At 35.8% G+C, this 19633-nt stretch overlaps 2 protein-coding genes across 5 annotated transcripts in view; one reads left to right on the top strand and one right to left on the bottom strand.

The window, feature by feature from the left end:
- The window catches only part of LOC141461949 (roundabout homolog 2-like), a 333376-nt gene that overhangs the window by 8512 nt on the left and 305231 nt on the right, over positions 1 to 19633 (top strand). For all 3 annotated transcript variants that reach the window (XM_074143442.1, XM_074143437.1, XM_074143438.1), the window contains exon 2: positions 742 to 860. In XM_074143442.1, coding sequence (XP_073999543.1) covers positions 794 to 860 — 67 coding nt within the window. In that variant the 5' untranslated portion in view covers positions 742 to 793. The remainder of the gene's footprint in view (positions 1 to 741; positions 861 to 19633) is intronic.
- On the bottom strand, positions 6005 to 17378 carry LOC141461936 (uncharacterized). Of its 2 annotated transcripts, XM_074143421.1 has the most exons (7): positions 17251 to 17378; positions 15820 to 16187; positions 15579 to 15740; positions 14540 to 14664; positions 13544 to 13666; positions 13000 to 13315; positions 6005 to 6972 (listed from the first exon to the last, which is right to left on the bottom strand). In XM_074143421.1, exons 2-7 carry the CDS (start codon positions 16060 to 16062, stop codon positions 6118 to 6120), a joined length of 1824 nt encoding a protein of 607 aa, XP_073999522.1. In that variant the 5' UTR covers positions 16063 to 16187; positions 17251 to 17378; the 3' UTR covers positions 6005 to 6117. The 2 variants fall into 2 exon arrangements, with proteins under 2 accessions (XP_073999522.1, XP_073999529.1); XM_074143428.1 differs by lacking the exon at positions 15579 to 15740.

The following is a 19633-nucleotide window of genomic DNA, read 5'->3' as shown; positions in this document are numbered from 1 at the left end:
AATGTGCAATCAAAATATTTCTTTAAAAAATATTCTAACATCTACTTTCCTTCTAATACTTCCTGCTGTTCGCGGAAAAATGGTATTTTGGTTGTTCCAGATTGAGTTTCCATCTGTAATATATTTTGTATTTCCTCTGAATAAAAAAAAAGAAAAATCTGGGGCACTTCTTACGCTTTCTTTTGCGCTCCCTTGAACTTGTCAATGGCAGTGCAACATAAATTGAATACGTAAACAGGAAGTTACTCTGTAATAAGCTCAGAATTCTGTTCTAAAGAGTTGCTCTTTTTGGTTAAGCTAGTGTACTTGAATTTCGTTGTGTGTCTTTTGTGTTCAACCTTTAACAAATGGCAGATCAATGATTAGTTTTGAAACAGCTCTCGAGAGGAATTCTTGGTTACAGTTTCCTGAAAACCCCTTCCCATTCTTCCGAAAGTAATTTTGTGGGAAATCTTTTCAAATAGAATAAAAACTCTTCTTTAATAATTTCGTATTTATCCTCGATGAAATTCGGATACGCAGTCGTGGAACTATACGCGTCGTAGGTATCCGGAATACTAGTTTGTATACTTATACCATTTTATAAAAATGACTTTTTCATGATCAGGAAAGCTAAAAGCAAAAATTCTGCACGTTACCCAGAACAAGAGGAAGTCAAAAATTGTCACATATAATAAATTATAATTAATTGCAGTTTTAAACAGTAAAAAATTCATTAATAAATATTTTATTCATTTTTAGGATAGAGACAAAAACAAAAATGTGGGCTCCGAAAATAGATTCAGCTTAAGACATGTTCCCCGAAGAAGAACTGAAGACCTGCCTGCTGCTGTTGGCAGTCTTCTTTCTTCCAGTTAAAGGTAAGTCCTCTCATCTTTCAATATTCTTATTTTTTAATTATTAAAAAAATGTTTAATATTTGCAGCGCAAAAAACACGATTAGTTTATTTTTGCTTTTTAATTATTTGACTTTACTAGTCAATCTTTTTAGAAAGGCAACAATCACAATTTCATTCACAATACGTTGAAAGATTTTGAATAATGTCCTTTAGCGACAAAAGGCGTGATCTCGCCCAAAAAATTCAAAACGTTTTCGCGTTTACTTTTAATTAACTTGCTAGCGCTAATTCTTGGACACTTCTCAACTTTGCGTTTCATAAGAAAACACGAGAATTAGATAAAATTATTTTTACTGAAATAGTCATTTTCTTCGTCAACTTTTGCCAAACTTTTTAATTGAATACGTTTCAAAACTGAGGTCATTAGACGCTTGGAACATTCTCAGGGCACTGCCGGATTCTAGACTGTGTTCTTATTTTCAGACATCACTGTTCTTCACCGAACAGTGAGCTTTAGACGCTCAAAATTTAGAGACAAAATTTTACTGTATATAACAGATCAAGTTTTTCGCTTTTGGATCTAAACTGTTTTTTTGATTCCCCGTGATCACTCATTTTAGAATTTGATGCCATTGCACCATCAAATCGTATTCAAAGAAGGTGGTTTTACGCTTGATTCTTAAATTCTGTCGTTTTGTGCTCCAGCTGAAACGAAACCTTTTTAGGACTTTTAATCTTTATCTTATAAATTTGTCCATGCACGATTAAATTTATTGTGAGTAATTGCATCAAAAATACTGGCAATAATTAGGTTTCCACGATGTTGTGCATTTATTTCATCAATGCGCCTGATTTCATTCAATATCAGAGGTTACTGGCAATCATATTGGCCGTCAGGACATCATTCTGCGAACATCTCCGCTACCTTAGTAGATTGGTCTTCCTCCCCTGTTACAATTCTCTCTATTTTTAGAAACAAAAACTGCCCGCAAAAACTGTCCCGGGGGGAGCGCCAGGCAATGTGCTAAATACATACAGGCAGCTGTAAAGTGGTTATTACTACAATACGCTGTCATCTAACTAAAGTCGCATAGATTTTATATCTATGGTATTAAATAAGTTATGTTAATTAACTCCAAGTCTGAAGCTTGTAGTTAACTAAGTGGCTTGTTTACAATTAATGATTTCTTAATTACTGTTTCGATTTGTCGTTTTTGTTTTAAAAGCAGTGCGTCTTATTTAACGTCATTTGTTAATTTTTTCTCTCATAAAATAACCTTAACTGTAACCTTCTCAATATATAAAAAATAAAAACACCCTCTCTTTCATTACAAAACCTTCCATCACGGTTATAATATCCCCCTAGTAAAGTTTTTTTGTTTTCTAACTGGTAGTTGTGTGTGAACAACATAGTAATTATTAAACTTCAATCTAGCTACCAGTTTTTCATGCTTCTCTTTTCTTTCTACATGTCTGCCAACGTACATTGAATAATAAGAAATATTCGTGTAACTAAGTAAAAAACAATTACAAAAAAATGTAAAAAGAAACCCTAAGACAATGAAGAAGTTAGTAATGATCTCGTTAAGAAATTAAAAAAAAGAAACATTTGTTCTATGCAATACGCATCTATAATTCTATTCATTATCGTATTCTTCCCTACGGATGTTACATTCCTTTACAAAGAATGGACGTTTGAAAAAATGAAAAATAGAAGTTTGGGGGGATAATAAAAACTAGCGGCGCCTCAAGATAGAAAATGAAACTTTTTCCTCTCGTTTCTTCGAATTGCCCTAAACTGTTCAAACATTCGTAGGGTGTTTTTCCCTTTTCTTTTCTTTTTCGTCTGACCTGTCCTTCCAAGCTACACATGCACATAAGGGCACCTGCCTAGAATCGATTATACTGGTACAAAAATAGACATGATTGATAGTGTTGTGGTGATGAGCACTATTATTAACAAAATATACGAGTGAGAGAGAAATTTGTTTTCCCCTACAGTCTTGCGAAAAATCAGTGTTAATTTCACGCGGAAAATTCTTCAGGGCGAACTTACTTTTTTCGCTGGTAAGTTTGCGGATAATAGTGACCATAAGTTATATTTTGACCTCGTAATATTTCAGGCAAATCTATTTAGGACAATTGGACTTATTTATTTCTACAGAAATACACACAAAAATAGAGTTCTAATTAATTAATTATTATCAAAAAGAACAAAGAAACCTAACCTAACCTTTGCGGTTGGGTAAATTATCAATTATTACAATTTGAGCAAATTGGTGTGCTAATATTTGGTATTGAATTGTTTCCTGTCTTTTTGTTAAGTTTAATGTGATTATTATTATTATTTTTTATTTTTTTTAATGATTTAAGGCGCGTCAACATCTAAGGTTATTGGCGTCCGGAGCTTTTTTCAGTGCACTGCCGGCCTCCGGACAGTGTTCTCTCGTTACAGACAACACTGTCCATCACCGGACAGTGAGCTGTAAGAAGCTCCTAGGAAGAGAAAATCTAAGGGTCAGCAGCTGGATTCGAACCCGGGACCTCCAGTATGCTAACCTCATAGCTAATCCCTTCCCTACTTTAATGTGATTATTATTATTATTATTATTATTGATATTTTGAGCAGATATTGCAATTTGAAAGAAGTGATTTGTTAATTGCAACGGTTTTCCACTGTTGCCATAGCAACTGTTGTTTTCTTTCAAGTTACGTTTGAATTTTAAATGCTTAATATTCTTTTAATTTGGTTTTTACCGCATGGAAAATATAGTACCGCTACTTGAGCGGTTATGTTTTCTTACTCGTGAGGATTCTTCGAAATACTCCACACTCGCAATAAAAGAATCAGTTTCCGCACTAATCTCACATACTATCGTAAATAAATAGTCATAGTGACTCCCCTGATGCTACGTTGCAAAACTCCTAATTGCGCCAACTCACTGTCAATCTAGAGTGGTGGACCTGGAGAAGTTGGTTTGTTTCAGAACACTGCCCAGATGTGCGAGATCACTGATATACTATTAGTTTATCAATATTCACATGTTTAAGTAAAGCGACTAGGGAGGATGAACGAGTTCTTAATGCGTAGGAGACTCAATATGGAAATTTAATACGATCGCAATAGTTCCTCTGAAAAAATCGTCTGAGAAAAGTGAAAAGTTATGAGAACAGGCCAGTGATTGAGGGCATATCGGACTCACATCGTAGTAGATGTAGGTAAGGAAACCTTTGGAATGTAATCGAAGGCTTATCCAGATTTGCAGTGGGGCCAACTTAGATTTATTTATTTTTTTCAATGCATGTGTTGAAAGGAAGTGTCAGCAAATTTACGAAATTGATTTTCACCCCACGGAAATGCTAGTTTTGAAAACAGCGAAAGGCATCGACATTCCACAGCTTCCTAGTCTAATGATATAGATTTACTTTCAGTTTTCACGTTAGTGCGAATTTTGTAGATTCCATTACAAAAAAAAAAAACAGATATTGAACTGAAATCACCGTCACGAAATAAACAGGAAAAATAGAAATTAAAAATGAGCTAAAATCTAGACGCTGAATATTTAACTAAGGGCAAAATTTTGTGTTGCAATTTATCGTATAATTAATATGTAATAGTTAAATAGATAATTAAATATGTAAAATAGGCAATTAACAGCAAATGATTAATATTAATTAATAATAAAATAAAAATCTCTAGAGATCGGAATGCATCCTTGTGAAATTTTTAATGGGCCATTGATGCATCGATTATTTGCTTTACGTAAGTTTCTCTTTTACTCATAATTTGGGCGTCTGATAATTTTTTTGATGATCATTTTTTAAGGCGCGCCAACATCTAAGGTTATCGGCGCCCGGAGCTTTTTTCTTTACATCGCTGGTCTCCGGAAATTTTCTCTCCTTAAAGACAACACTGTCCATCTTCAGACAATGAGGCTGAAAGAACTTCCTAGAGGGCAAATTCGAAGAGCCAGCAGACGGATCTCTGCGTTGGAATCTACTATCCACTAAACCACTGCAGCTAATCTTTACCATCCAATAACCATATTATTTTTTTTTAATGCAAAACGATAAAAATATAAGGAAATGCAGCTGTTTGTTGAGATGTGGACGTAACTAATGGTTTCAGTGAAACTGTTATACGACCTAATCTGTTCGTATTTTAAGCAACGCAGTAACCGTCCGAGCCATAGAAACCTCATGCTCCATATCGTATCAATGCATCGGTAAATTGTGCCCCATTGCTTTCAGGTGGGTGACTTAGCTTAAGAATACGTTATTCTCCTATCGTTGGTTCCATTATATATTTACTAATGATCCAGATTGCATTGGGTCTTGATCAGAGAAACAACTCTGCATGGGGGGCGCCAACTGTGTTTGCAATTTCGACAATAGTGCGCCCACTCTCCTTTATGAGAAATTTTACTTCCGCCATAAATATTTAATACAATATGTAATAACTTTTAGACGAGGTACCACGTGCCAGTTAAGGAAAAGGTTATCGATTTACTTCCATTGTTTTTAGTATATCCCTTAAGAGAATGGGCAAGGACGGGCATTCCACTACACGAAGAGGTACGAATCGATTATTTAATAGAGACAACAGGTTAAAAGCAAGAACCGTTGGCCTCTCTCTCTCGTTCCGATTACAATCGATATTAAACCTTTAGCTTTTCTCTGTTTTCTGCCTGCACTTTCCAGGCTCTTGTCCCCCCTTTGAAATACCTTCCTTCTTTTTTACATTTTCCAACCATGCTATTTTTAATTTAATCTACGACTATGTCGTGACATAAAATTGTTATTCTACAATTTTCATTTTGATTATTAGGTATTCTCTTTTATTTTTACAAAAAACACGGGTCATAGTTTATTTAACTAGATCAACTTTTGCTTTGGTAGTGAAAATAAGTGGGGAGCAGGAAATGATAGATCCCCGTGCTTTGCTTTTGCACTGCTTTGTTATTTTGGCAAAGCTGCCAACTAAAAACAGAATAGTAATATGCTTTCCTTATTTATGATTAATAGAATATTTCCCTTAACTGTATTACATTCAGCGGCGAACGAAGATCAATATTGGATTGGTGGTTTTTACCTTCTTATTTAACCCCAGTATGGAAATGAAAATATAAATTGCTAAAATTTAACGCAAAATATTAACTGAAATCAGTGAATAAATGTGATATAATTGCGAAAATAAAGTTTACTTTTTTAAAAATTTTGGTGCCATCTACTTCCAAAAGTGAAACAGTCTTCTTACAATTTCCCTTTCATTTGGTTCTCATTTTTTCCTCTTAATTTTTTTCATTATTCTCTGCCAAGTAGTGTCTGCCTTTCGATGCGGTTTGATTGAGATACGCCGTTGCTTGCCGCGTTCATCTTGTTCCGGTTGTTTTAGTGCTGAAGTTGTTTCCTGAGCGGGCATCGTTTTCTTGTCGCCATCTTCGTAACTTATGTCGGTTTTTCTACTTCTTTCATTTAACGGCTTCAAATCGTATACAAAATTTTCCTCTTCCTTTCTGCTAGCCATTGGTGTTAGCTTTAATGTTCTCGTAGTTACGCCACACCAAGACACTTTGCGGCCACCACCATTTCCGCATATTTTTTTATCTTTGGAATTTTCCGTACCACACTGTTTATTGTGAAATCTCTTTTTCAAGATCTGCAAAGCTGATGGTTTTTCTTCGACAGTCTTCATTCTAAGATCTTCTTTGTCAATCATCCTTCTGTCTTTTTCCTTAATACACTTCTTTCTGTCTTTTTCCTTGATACACTTCTGTCTGTCCTTTATTTCGCCAATCTTCTTTTCAACCTTTCTTTTCGGCTCTTCAATTTTGGTTGGTAACAATGCACCTAATCGATTATCCATTGTGAATTGTATGCGTGACTTATTTTTCTCTTCAATTTTTTGATGAAGTTTTTGTAATTCCATTATTTTATTGATAAATTTTTCGTCTTTAATCACGGGACAGTCTTGTATTTCATTTTTTGGTTTACTTAACTCGTCTATTAGTTTTTGTAAATAACTTTTTGACAAGTCATCAAGTTTAGTATTGCCAAGATCGTATAATGGTTTATTGAAGCTTTGGTTGAAATTTTCTTCATGTTTATCATCCAGAGGAATTGCCTCAATCATCTAGAATTCAAAGGAAAAAGTATCAATACATTATAGAAAGAAAGAAGGTCCAGTCCCGCAACTCACATCATGTAATTCTAATATTTTTATTATACACTTTTGAACGCATTACACGAATGTTGTGCGGGTTTAATCGTTGCTAAATTTTTACAAATTTTATTATCAGAACTGATTGGGTCTCAGGTTGTTTGCAATTGTTATAAATTCCTTTTATAGAACAGTTATGTTAAGGTTATTTATAATAATAAACTTAGGTGCACTAAAGTTGTACGTGTATTTAGCACCACACACGACTCCGAGATGGTTACGTTAAGCTTCTTTACCGTTGCACCATTTCGACCAAATTTGGTCGAAGATATTCCTCAGAACAAAAGTAAAACTACTGTAGGGGGATTAAAATTATCTCGGTAGGGAGAGCGACGGATACATTTTCGGCTACTTAATGTTATTTCCCATCAAAGGGAAGTTTAAGGGTTCAAACTTCCTTCAAGAAGAATTTATTATTTTTTTGAAATTCTACAGTGTACTAAATAACTATTGAAAAATTCCGTTTTTTAATGGTTAAATAGCCTAGCTTTCTTAATTCGTCTGTGAGGTTCAGCTACTCTTGTAATTCCGCCATTTTCTAAGTTGATTGCATACGGTTGCTAATTAAGAATGCATTCCCACGCTTATCTATCACTGCAGTTATTTTACTTTTAAAGTTATTTAATTTTTATTAGAAGTTTGATTGGTACTAAAATGTTTTCTTAATATTTAAGTGCAATGAGATCAGATAAAATTCCATTAGTGTTGGCTAGAAAGCTGCAGACTGCTGCAACCCAGAGGTTCTGTTGTGGTTCTTACTGGTTAGAACACCTTCTCAAGACCTGTTTAGTCCAGTAAGGAATCTGGAGAGCGCCTTCTGGGATGTTGACTTTCACTTATAAACCCTGAACCATACAAGGTCCTTCGCACTGGTGTCACATATTCATTGTTGCCACTACTTTCTGTTTCTAGTAAAACCTACACTGGCTTCCGTTGTTAGGCTTCATGCGTTTCTTCAGTCTACAAAAGTTCACGGTATACCGCCGTATGTATAGTTCAAAATTTTACTTTAGCGGATTGCTGATACATGAAATATTTAGTCTTCTCCCTCCAGCGAGATATTGTGCAACCATGTTTTGTTAGGATTCACAGCGAACGCCATGTTATAAGCTTTGCTATAAAGTGTTTCTTCAGTACAAGTTACTGTTCCGCAGCATATATAATTGCAAGTAACATTGAAAGTACTGCTGGAATTCCAAATTTGTTGTAAATCAATTTATACCGGATGTACGAATTTACTGTGTAGAATTCTATTTAGGGAATAGGAAGGGGGTTAGCGTGAAAGAGCTTAGCGATCTGCATTAAACTTGTGCTAACCGCTTATATTACAAGTTCTTTTAACTGCAAAATTTTGCATAAAGGTTCTAATGGATTTCTACGGATCTTTTTATTCAAATTGAAACTGTGTATGCCAGGTTGATGAGGACGCTACCGGAATGTGTCGGAAAGTTTCTGGGCAGTTATCCCTGACTTAAGATCACAAGTGAAGTCCAGCAAAGTTCCATGTCAGTGGGTGAAACAATGAGTATTCGAACCAGAATTCACTTAGATAACGCTGTTCGAATCTAAAGGCTTTAACTACTTACCATTACTACCGGCATTGTTGTAGAATTTTTATTTGGTTTAGTTTCCTATTTATTGGACTTTAATGCATTCGCATTACGAATGTTAACTCAGAAAATGTCAACCGAAATTATAAACATGTGTTTGTATAACTTTTTTTTGTTGATAAATTTTAGCAGAGTTTACTTTTTAACCTAATTTCCAAATTTAAGGAAAATCAATAATTTGAGTAAAATGCAAAGTTAAAAACAACTAGAGCTTTAAGCTGTGAATAGTTTTTTGTCAGATATAAATTTTTCTTAAAAAAATTTATTTAAACAGATGTTGATCTAACTGTGATTGACGTATAATATATGTTATGATTTAAGAACAGTTAAGAAAATCATCTTTATTAGGCCGGCAATGTTTCTGCCTTACAAAATGTGTAAATGTCATGTACTTAAGTCTGAACTATTGTCAAATGTACCACTTCCTGTGGCAGTTTAGGTTTTTAGTTGCATCAGTCTGTTTTCCGTCCAGGTTAGAGGTTCTGTTCTACTTCTGTTCACAGGTTATCTAGGAAAATGTTTGTTGTCTTATCTGTGAAGTATTTGGATTATAGTCGATTCGTAAGAACCACGATACTCCCAACACTTATATTAGCTGCAATCCACTCAGGGCGAGCGTAAGTCTGTACAGATCTGAGATTGAACGTAAAGAGAAGTCTGGAGCGTTAACGTTCATTACATGGATTAAATATTAAACTAAAAATCCAAATTAGAAGAAAACTGACTGATCGAAAGTACTTACATTTCACTGAATGGATTTTCGTAGTTTTTAGGAAATAGTACCATAACAGTGAACGTGCATAATATTGTGAAGGGAACTACTTTTTAGTAGAAAATTGTTAGTTTGAAGAAAAATTGAATTACCTAAATGGCAGTAACAGAAAGTTGTGTGAGGGTTCAGATAAGATTTTTGGTTCAAATTTATGGATAGTGCTTTATAGATCTAATGTTTTATCAAATTGGTACCCACTAATTACTGTCATTAGTTAATAAAGTTTGGTGACAATAAAACGGTGTAATAAAACTGGAAATTGGTAATAAATTGATTATTGGATCTCTGCATTTCGTGAACATACGATTTTTGTTGTTACATGCTCGTAAACACCAGATTTTAATTGGAGAAAGAGGATGAGCAAAAGCGTACATGAAAGACGAAATCCAAAAAGAGATAAACAAGATGCTAGAAGGAATGAGAAGACATTCGCCAGCTCTCCTAGAAGAACGTGAGGTGATTGTCCTTCCTCAGGAGATAGCGCCACCTCAACTAGTTCCATTATTTTAGATCTATCATTTAGGTTGGAAACTTAGCAGGGGAATAATGATTTTAAGAGGATCTCCAGAAGTAGTTACGTCTCTTTATAAAGTTTTCTTAATCGGATTTAAATGTAATGGGACTGTTGGGATGAACTATTGTAGTTTGAAGATTGAACGTGAGGGTTGGAGGAGTTATCACAGGGTTTTCTATCGGGTAGGCTCAAGGCCAGGCCCTTTGCCTTAGGCTTCCTCCATCGGAACACTTCACTCCTCTTTTAACCCTATGATTATAGAGTATGGATATTGAAGTCAACTATCTCATTAGTACAAATTTTTAAGAGAAGTTCATTACGCACATTGCGGTAAGAGATAGCCCAGTTACCCCAGAAAGCCCCAGAAGCAGAGCATACAAATCCAGAGTTCTGGTGGCTAATTAATTTTGGAGAAATATAAATATTTTAGAAACATAAACACTGAAACAGTTGGCTATAAATTACATTTTAAAGTGATAATATTTTTATAACCTCGCCAGTAATATGAACCATGAAGTGTTGTTCGATTAATCGATTCAATAATTTTTTCATGCTTACCAATGTAATAATAGGGTAGTATATACTTAAAAATACAGCTTACATGTTTATTTATCTACTGTAGCCCCCTTATCCCCATGGATATTTCACGTAGATTAGTTAGCCCTTATCCTAGAGCCCAACTATTAATAATTGACGAGAAATTGTATTAATGTTTCGTAGTGTCTCAACAGTTAGTATTGTTGAAATTTTGTTCACTTTCTCTAATCTCTCGTATGAGGAAGTGTTAATAATATGCTTGTGTGTGTTTTCAGCAGAAATATTTGCTTTGAATATCTCCTCAGAATGAAAAAAATTATCTCTTTGCCCTAAATTATGCTCAAAAATAATAATAATAAAAAAAAACGGAGAATGTTAAAGTTCAAATTTGGATTTGATGGGTGCCCGACATAAATTTAGGACAAAATCATCCTAGGGTTTATTGGATAGTGTTCTATTTTTGCATGGGGTGGGGAAGGGATTGTATAAAAACGATTCGGGCGATATTCTATAAACTTTGTTTTAGATCCGCTTTAGTATAATTTTCATTTGAAACACTTTCTCAGCAGAGCTCATTCAAACTTCACTTAAAAGTTTGGGAGAGGGATGGCTAAGGGCTTTAGGGGCGTTTCGGTTAATTATACATCCTCATTGCAAGCATAATATTGATTGAAATTATGTATCTAAGTAAAATCAGATACTGAAGCAGGTCTGTGGACTGGAAAATTCCGCTTTAAACATTTTAAATAATAATCCTAGGGATTAGCTGAATTGTAAGCGAATACTGGGTTCAAATGCTGAAATCACGGGTTCGATTTTTCTCTTCCACGGAACTTACTGTTCAGTGGTCTGCAACGAGAGAACACTGTCTGGAAGCTGGCAATGCACTGAAAAATACTCCGGGCGATAGTAATCTCGGATATTGACACGCCTTAAACAAAAAATAATAATAAAACCGAAATAAAGTTGTAAGAGAAATTTTGAGCATTTAGAGCTTACGAGGGTGGTTTGAAAAGTCCGTGCAAAGTCAGAGAGATAGCACCACTGGCGCTTATCGAGGTTATGTTTAGTTAGTAGCATCTCTTGGAAGAACACACACCAAGTTTCAGCCAGATCGGTCTATTTCTTTGTGTTTGGCATTCGTTTGAATCGAGGAAGTCGAGTGATTTTCAAAAAATGGACGAAAAAGAATTTCGTGTGTTGATTAAACACTACTTTATGAAAGGCAAAACGCCTCAGGAGACTAAAGGGAAGCTTGATAAACATTATGGTGACTCTGCACCTTCGATTAGAACAGTTTATAAGTGGTTTCAAAATTTTCGGAGTGGCCATATGGGCACAAGTGACGCTGAACGTTCTGGACGCCCTGTTGAGGTTACTACTCCAGAAATCATTGATAAAATCCATGATATGGTGATGGATGACAGAAGAGTGAAGGTGCGTGAGATTGCTAGTGCTGTGGGCATCTCGAATGAACGGGTACATAATATTTTGCATCAACATTTGGACATGACAAAGCTATCCGCAAGATGGGTGCCGCGATTGCTCACGCTTGACCAAAAACGAAATCGTGTGAAGTGTTGCAAGGACGGTTTGCAGCTGTTCCAGAAGAATCCGCAGGACTTTAAGCGTCGTTTCGTCACTGTGGATGAAACATGGATACATCACTACACTCCTGAGACCAAAGAACAATCTAAACAATGGGTTACCAAGGGGGAATCTGCGATAAAAAAGGCGAAGACCGTTCCTTCGGCCGGAAAGATTATGGCGACTGTCTTTTGGGATTCGCAAGGAATAATCCTCATCGACTATCTGGAAAAGGGTAAAACTATTACAGGTGCATATTATTCATCGTTATTGGACCGTTTGAAAACAGAGATGCAAGAAAAACACCCACGATTGGCCCACAAAAAAGTCCTTTTCCATCACGACAACGCACCAGCTCACACCTCAGCAGTTGTGGTCGCAAAATTAATGGAAATAGGGTTCCAACTCGTTTCACATCCCCCCTAGTCACCAGACTTGGCTCCCTCGGACTACTATTTGTTCCCCAATATGAAGAAATGGCTGGCGGGAAAAAGATTTTATTTAAACGAGGAGGTGATTGCAGAAATGAATGGCTATTTTTCAGACTTGGACAAATCCTATTATTCGGAAGGGATCAACAAACTAGAGCAGCGTTGGACGAAGTGTATAAGCTTAAAAGGAGACTATGTTGAAAAATAAAAAAGGTTTACCCCAAAAAATTAAGTAGTTTTTATTTTTGCACGGACTTTTCAAACGACCCTCGTATATAGAATAATTGTAATTCTCAAATTATTGTAACTTAACAACGTAAATTGGAGCCCGCTATTGATCTGACAATAGTCGACGATTGATTTAACGATTTACCTTTAATATTTAGGTCATCACAATAATTGTTGTACTCGCTTAGAATATAATGACTTGATTCTAGTAAATAATGAAATTATATCAGTAATAAGAATTTAAAAACACTATTTAAATACCTTTTTAAAATATTGTTGCACTGTCTCACTGATTCCAGATTCAGAAGGGCTCAGGGCGACGTTTATATCCTTCAGCCAGTGGCTGTTTATAATATCATCTATTGTATACCGTTTGTTCGGATCTGGTTCCAGTATTTTATCTATCAATATAATCACATCGCTGGATAATCTCTCAACTTGTCTATATTTTTGGCTGTAAGATTTGGCCATTTGGCTGGCAATCAGTTTGCTTATATTTCGTTCATTAAATGGCATGGTTGCATTCAACATGATGAACAAGATTATACCTGATGACCAACAGTCTGCCAATCTTGGTCTGCGCAAAAAAAAAACAAAAAAAAAACAGCAAATTTTGAATTTTCTTGAAAGTAATTGCTGTATTCCCTGAGGAAACTGAATAGGAAAAATTTGGCGCTATCTCAATAGTTTGTCTGAATTGAGAAGAAACTTGAAATCTAAACCATGGCTATACTTTGACCTGGAACACAGTCTTATTTCTATTTCCAAAAGTAAATAAATAAATAAAATAGAATAAAATAAATACTTGTACGGGATTCCACGGGTTATTTCGGGAGATGCGTAGGCAAGTGAGCCACAAAATGTACGGCTAGTTTCATTTTCTTGAATTATCGTTGCGAAGCCAAAGTCACCCACCTTCAAATTGTATCTAAAAATTGAAAAGTATTGTAAGTCCAAAATTTAATACCCGCAAGGGGTGTCTGTTGCATACAGGCACTTAACGACCCCACGGGTTACCACATCCGCAGTACACCATGCACACACACTAGAACAGTACACGCACACATACTCGTACATACAACACAAAGGACACAAATAGTACACAACCTAGGGGCTGCCTCCTCTAGGAAGTGATCCTTTTAGGAGAACTTAACAGCTACCAGAGGACTAAATGTGGCAGCCCTGCACTACGCTAAGGGACTGTGGGCGAATCCCTCGCATCCCCCATAGTTAAAAGATGAAAAGTGGTCAAAGAACCTCTGGTAGTCCTTTCGGAAAATCTTTACACCATGGGGTAGATGAGAAAATCGACAATCGAGTGAGAGAACAAAGTTTTGAATGAACCACTCACTTTACGTTCTTTTACTGAATATGATATACAGGTGTAATATAAATGAGCGGACTTTGCTGTAGTGGTTATGAAGGGTGGATTTGTAAGTGAACTGGGAGATCCCCACGTTGAATACTTTTAAATGGCTACTTTTTGTGTTAGAAAAATAGTTACTCGTAATATATGTGCTTCCGCTTTCGCCCGCGATATCTAATTGCTGTTGGGGCGTTAAGCCCTGATAGGTCCGGACACCCTTAGAGACAGCAAGGCCTCTTAAGAAATGGCTAATCCACTTCTACGGGAGTTTGTTGAAGGCTAAGGAAGAACAAACTATATAAAGCTTAGAATATACACCGGAAGAACACATTCCACAAAAAGTTACAACACTTCATTTAGTTAACCCTGGGATCAGCTCGACTTCACCATCAAATAACAATGACTGGCCAGCCTACTATTGTAATAAAATCTCACCTACTTGTGATAATTATATTTTCACATTTAAGATCTCTGTGGACGATGTTTCTGCTGTGCATATATTGTAAAGCTGAGATTATCTGTCCGTACCAAATTTTTGCATGGCTTTCTCTCATTGATCCCTTCGAGAAAAAATAAAATATCTGGTAATTCAGGACCTCTTCTTATAATTACGAATTTAAGTACTAAAAATAGTCAAGAACATTTTAATTTATCTCATGCCCGATACCAACTTGCGGATGCAGTGCAGTTTTGCCATCTAAACTAAAGGAGTATTAGCCGGATGCCGTGGACATCAATCGTAATGCAGGACATCAATAGATTTTTTTTGTCATTTCTTCTTCACTCCGTAATGCTGGAAATACGGGACTTGTGCAAAGTGCATACAAACAATAGAAAACGTGGCCAAGATACTAGAGAGCTGTGAGTGGTACAGCAACACGGAGAATCAAGCTAGCGAGTATGCGTGACAGACATTTTTAATCTACAAGAATCTGTCCAATCCTAATTTTAATCAGTACATAATCTTGATTGGGGAACGGCTATGGTCTATTTGTCTTCGCACTGGTGCCGAACAAGAAAGTTCATCTTTCAGTATTCCCCAAAATTGAGATATTAGAGGTCATAGAATTCGGTATATTTTCCTTTATTCTCTCCTTTTTCTTGAGCACCTCTTGGATAAACCTGTCGCTTACACCACCATAGAGCCTCATCGCCAAAGCTGTTTTCAGTGGGTATTTTTGTCTTGAAAAGACCCGCAAACATATTTTCCGTATCGCGGCCACTTCTTCTGCGCAATAAAATCAATACTTAGTTCATATTCAGGAATTTTAAGTCTTGGACCCTATGTGCTGGGAGTAGCCGACCGTTTGCTATCAACAAAGAACCCAGGTTTGTCGGTTTGTTGCAGGATCTGAACATTGACCTAAAGAATCATTTTCGAGCGCTGGTTTTTTCCAACGTGGACTTATTTATTTATTTATTTGATACACTTTTATTTATAAATATTAATTTTTTCTAGCCGTAAAAAAAATACCTTTTTTCTGATGAACGCTAACAAATCTCCATTTTCTCCGTACTTCATGAATACAAAGAATTTCGTAGCTCTAAGTAAGATGCTGTGCACTCCAACCACATGTTTATGTTTGAGTGACGAAATGATAGATAGTTCACGTGGAAAGAACGACTTACAAAACATCTAATGATAATTTATTGTTTTATTTGACATTATCTACTTAATAATTCAATTCATGTATATATAAAATGGTTCTACTTACTTTAGGTGCATCTTTTAAGTCGAATATTTTACAGGCTAACTGCAAGCGAATACCTCTTTTAAAGTCATAGTAATAGGCTTTATGCACTCTGGCGTACGTTCCTTCTCCAATCTTTTTGCCCAGCACATAGCCAAAATCGCCTAGGTCGTAGAGTTCGGATCGTCTGGGTGGAAGATGACGTACTCCTTCTACCATCGTCGTAGACGCTTCCTCCTCACTTATTTCCTTCTCTTGATCAATCATCTGTTTGATTAACTATTTCTACTTTTCTCCTTATTGATTTCCGTGAGTAGCATTGTGTTTAAGTTTATGCTTAACATTTGATTTACGTTCAAAATACTTTATTCTGGAGTGGTTCAAGTTTGAGACTGTAAAGTAATGAAGTAAAATTGAGATTATACTTATTAATTCTGAAATTTCATCTTTATTAAATTTTGCTTTGTGATCAGGCCTCTGCGTTCTGCAAGAGGTAAGCATAATCCTGAAACTGTAGAGTTCTAATTTAAAAGATTTTTTTAGAAAGAGAAACCGCTCATTTGATCTCATGAAATTTGCCAACTGTAGATATCTTACTTGATGTCAGTTGAAAGGAAAAACATGTTAAAATTAAATGTCATCTCTTCGTCGTTCAGTTTCGCCAATGAATTTACCTAATTCTGGGTTTGTTGGCCTAATTGAGATTAAACTTATTTATAACGTAAATGCATATTGCATTGTTAGCGCCTGTTGAATCGTTCATAGCTCTTCGAAGTTTGTTTTTAAACAGTGTCAGACGGCCGATAATCGAAGCGATGGCCGCTTATTTCGAAAAATCTTGAAATAATGGTTTGTTTTTATCTATTATTAAGACTATTTCGAATGTCATACTGGAGGGCGAAGCGTCAATTGTATACTCTGAGTAAAATTCTTAAGATTATTATTTCTACATTTCCTTCAAACTCCAATTCAAAGACATGTTTGAAATTTGTATTCACACTGTACAGTTAGTAAAGGGGCAGATTATAATTAAGTGTAAAGACAAGAGGAAGTTTACCCCTCATCGCCCCCCCCAAACTGCCCTAAAAATAATTTTAAAAAGGTTTCAAATAAAATTTTTGGATCTACGAGGTTTATAGTAAATACAAATTCAGCTAAATACCCAGGTGATATTTTTGAGAATAAAAAGTAAAGTAATGCCTACTTTCTGAGGAGTCACCAAGACCAGCTTCAAAACTAGGTGTCGTGGACAGAGGCGACTAAACTAGAGGTCTAGTCCGGGAATCGAACCCAGTTCCTTGCCTCTAACCGCTCGGCTACGCGGTGTCCACTTTTTAGTGCTTAGCTGGACTTCTAATATTCCCGGTGAAAATTAAAATTCGGAATTTTACCCAATTGAATATTTTCTAAGGGTTAAGTGGAAGGGTAAAAATTATTATGAACATACATACTTACATTATATTAATAATTACGTTATAAGAAATAATATAATATTATTATAAGAACTATCTTGCAATTATTATATTTTTCATATTGAATTTAAAAAATTTAATCTATTTTTCAAAATCATGTTGTTAGGCAACAGGAAATCAATAATTTATTTTCTGAAAATAAACAATCAAAACCACTTAAATTGTATCTTTTAAATTCAATTTTGTGATTTTAGTTAATTATATATCGTATAAATGGCTATCGAATTTCAATATCCATTATTGCTATTATAATTAACGAAGTTAATTAGGTTTGTCGAATAGTACGCGGTCAACTCACACTGATCTGTTATTATGTTGTATTATTCAGTATGTAGTAGGTCACATGGTTTATGTCGGATAGATGTCAGTTGGCACCATTGTACTGCATACAGACACTTCCTATTTAAAGTGATACTTCAAGAGTTTTCTTCCTTTCTATTGTACGGTGCTGTTAGATTATTATTCATGAAAGCAATGTGCGTACTATATGTTCGTGTCCCCTCTCTTCTCGGCTGTAATTTGGCATCATATTATTTATTAATTTCCACCGGTATTCCACCTGTTTAGGGACCGTTTTTACTACGTAGTATGGAAGTTACTGCGATCGAGGATTCACCGGAAACGTTCGTTTTGAGTTACCCTGAGTCCAAAAAAGTTATCAGAGTGTGTGTGAACATTGAACACTCAGACTTGATATTTGGTTGCATGAGACCTTATATCAACTTGGCCCCCAAACTGGAAGTTTTCATTCCGGAAGGATTCCAATCTATCAGAACCACAGTTTTTAGTATATTTCGATCATATAATCAAGAATAATCGCTTGAGCGAAAATGCGAATATGTTTTTTTAATTTTCCCGAAATTATCGCGCTTTTAATGAATCCTACTGTTCTACTAGTTGTACAATGTTAGTGAGGATTATATTTTTTGCAAATTTTTACGTATTAAATCCTTACTTATTGTGAAGCAGGTTTGTGGTAACCTGCGCTAAATGTTCTCTAATCAACAATTCCTAAGTGGTGATAGGAAAAGTCATATGAGAGTTCCTTTTTTCATGTGCGTTGACTTCTGCCCTAGCAAATGGAATATCTGAATTATTTCAGTAACTGTAGCTTGGATGGTTTACTAGCGCAAGGTCAGGGATACCTAGGATATGTGCATTGCCATGGTAACTGCTGGGGCAAGATGATGGGACATTAACTCTCCCCTAGGCCTAGTGCATTTAGCTCTTAAGGAGTCGACGACCCCACTTCTACCTTCTGTTTCGCACTTTAATGTTTTACCAGTATTGAATGTTTTAAACAGGGTGTATGCGTCTGCCTGTTTGTAGAATTGGTAAGGAGGTTTATCCCAGAGTTTTACTAGAAGAAGTAAACCTTAGAGACAGCTAAAATTGGTGGGAATAGTGAAATGCAGGAGAAGAAGGAAGTGTTCAATATCGTTAAAGCTTTGCATTCTAGGATTAGGGAATCTCTCTGAGGAGAGAGCTGTTAAAGGGAGAATGAGTGACTGGTCTGAAGAGAGAGGGAAGGACCTCAATAGTGTGTTGAGAAGACAGAAAAGTACCTAAACATAGATAGTAACAAGGGGAACGGCTAGGTGCGCTCTGGAAATAGAACTGTTAGTACTGATTGCTGTTGCCGTTGGTAACCCGGGTAGATTTCGATCTAGTGGAAGGGTCTAGATTGTGGCATGTGCCAAGCGGACTACGAAGAAGGTTTGTGAAACGTTCTCTATAATCTCTTCTGTATCTTAAGAACTTAGGGTAGCTAAAGGAGTAGCCTGTTGTCAGGGATACTTGGTAACTATCTCCTTACCGGTAGTATAGGAGCTGTTCAAGGTCATACTAAGGTCATTTAGCCAGAGAATACTCGGTGATGGGCTTCTTCTAAGCCCGGACCCTCTTAGTGGAAATGCAATCCAGGAACTTCGATAATTTGTTTTCTTTAGATGGATAAACAAGGATTAGGTTGTCAATCTGAAAAACAGAAGAAGAGTTAATTATCCTATTAAAACGTACTATTTAGTTGCTCTTGATTTCAATCTAGGAGTGAGGTACAGAAGCAGGCACATGAAGTGATGACTAAGACTGTAGTCAAGCAATGATCACCTGTTCGTCCAACATCTAAAGCAAGTTCACAATCTACACGGCTTTCTCTTCAGCAGAATGCTTAATTCAATCTTTAAGCTCCAGTAATAGTACTCAAAAAAAATTAACTATAGACGACAAAATTGCTAAAAACTAGATAATCCATTCAGAATACTGTCACTCACAACCGACCAAAAATCCTTAGAGCTATTTTTCACAAAAAGTCTCTATTTTTCTTTAGAACAGTTTTTTTTTGCATTTCCTTGAAAATATACTCT

Source organism: Rhodnius prolixus, unplaced genomic scaffold, assembly GCF_049639745.1.
Source record: "Rhodnius prolixus isolate KJV_2025 unplaced genomic scaffold, Rpr scaffold_1, whole genome shotgun sequence".
NCBI classification, from domain to species: domain Eukaryota; kingdom Metazoa; phylum Arthropoda; class Insecta; order Hemiptera; family Reduviidae; genus Rhodnius; species Rhodnius prolixus.
This window is presented reverse-complemented; position numbering and strand designations above follow the sequence as displayed.

Coding starts and splice junctions, on each gene's coding strand:
- LOC141461936 (XM_074143421.1), bottom strand. CDS start 16,062: ATGATTGATCAAGAGAAGGAAATAAGTGAGGAGGAAGCGTCTACGACG. Junction 15,741..15,819: donor ACTTAAAAGATGCACCTAAA/GTAAGTAGAACC, acceptor AATTATCATTAG/ATGTTTTGTAAGTCGTTCTT. Junction 13,316..13,543: donor ACCCGTGGAATCCCGTACAA/GTATTTATTTTA, acceptor TTTTTTGCGCAG/ACCAAGATTGGCAGACTGTT.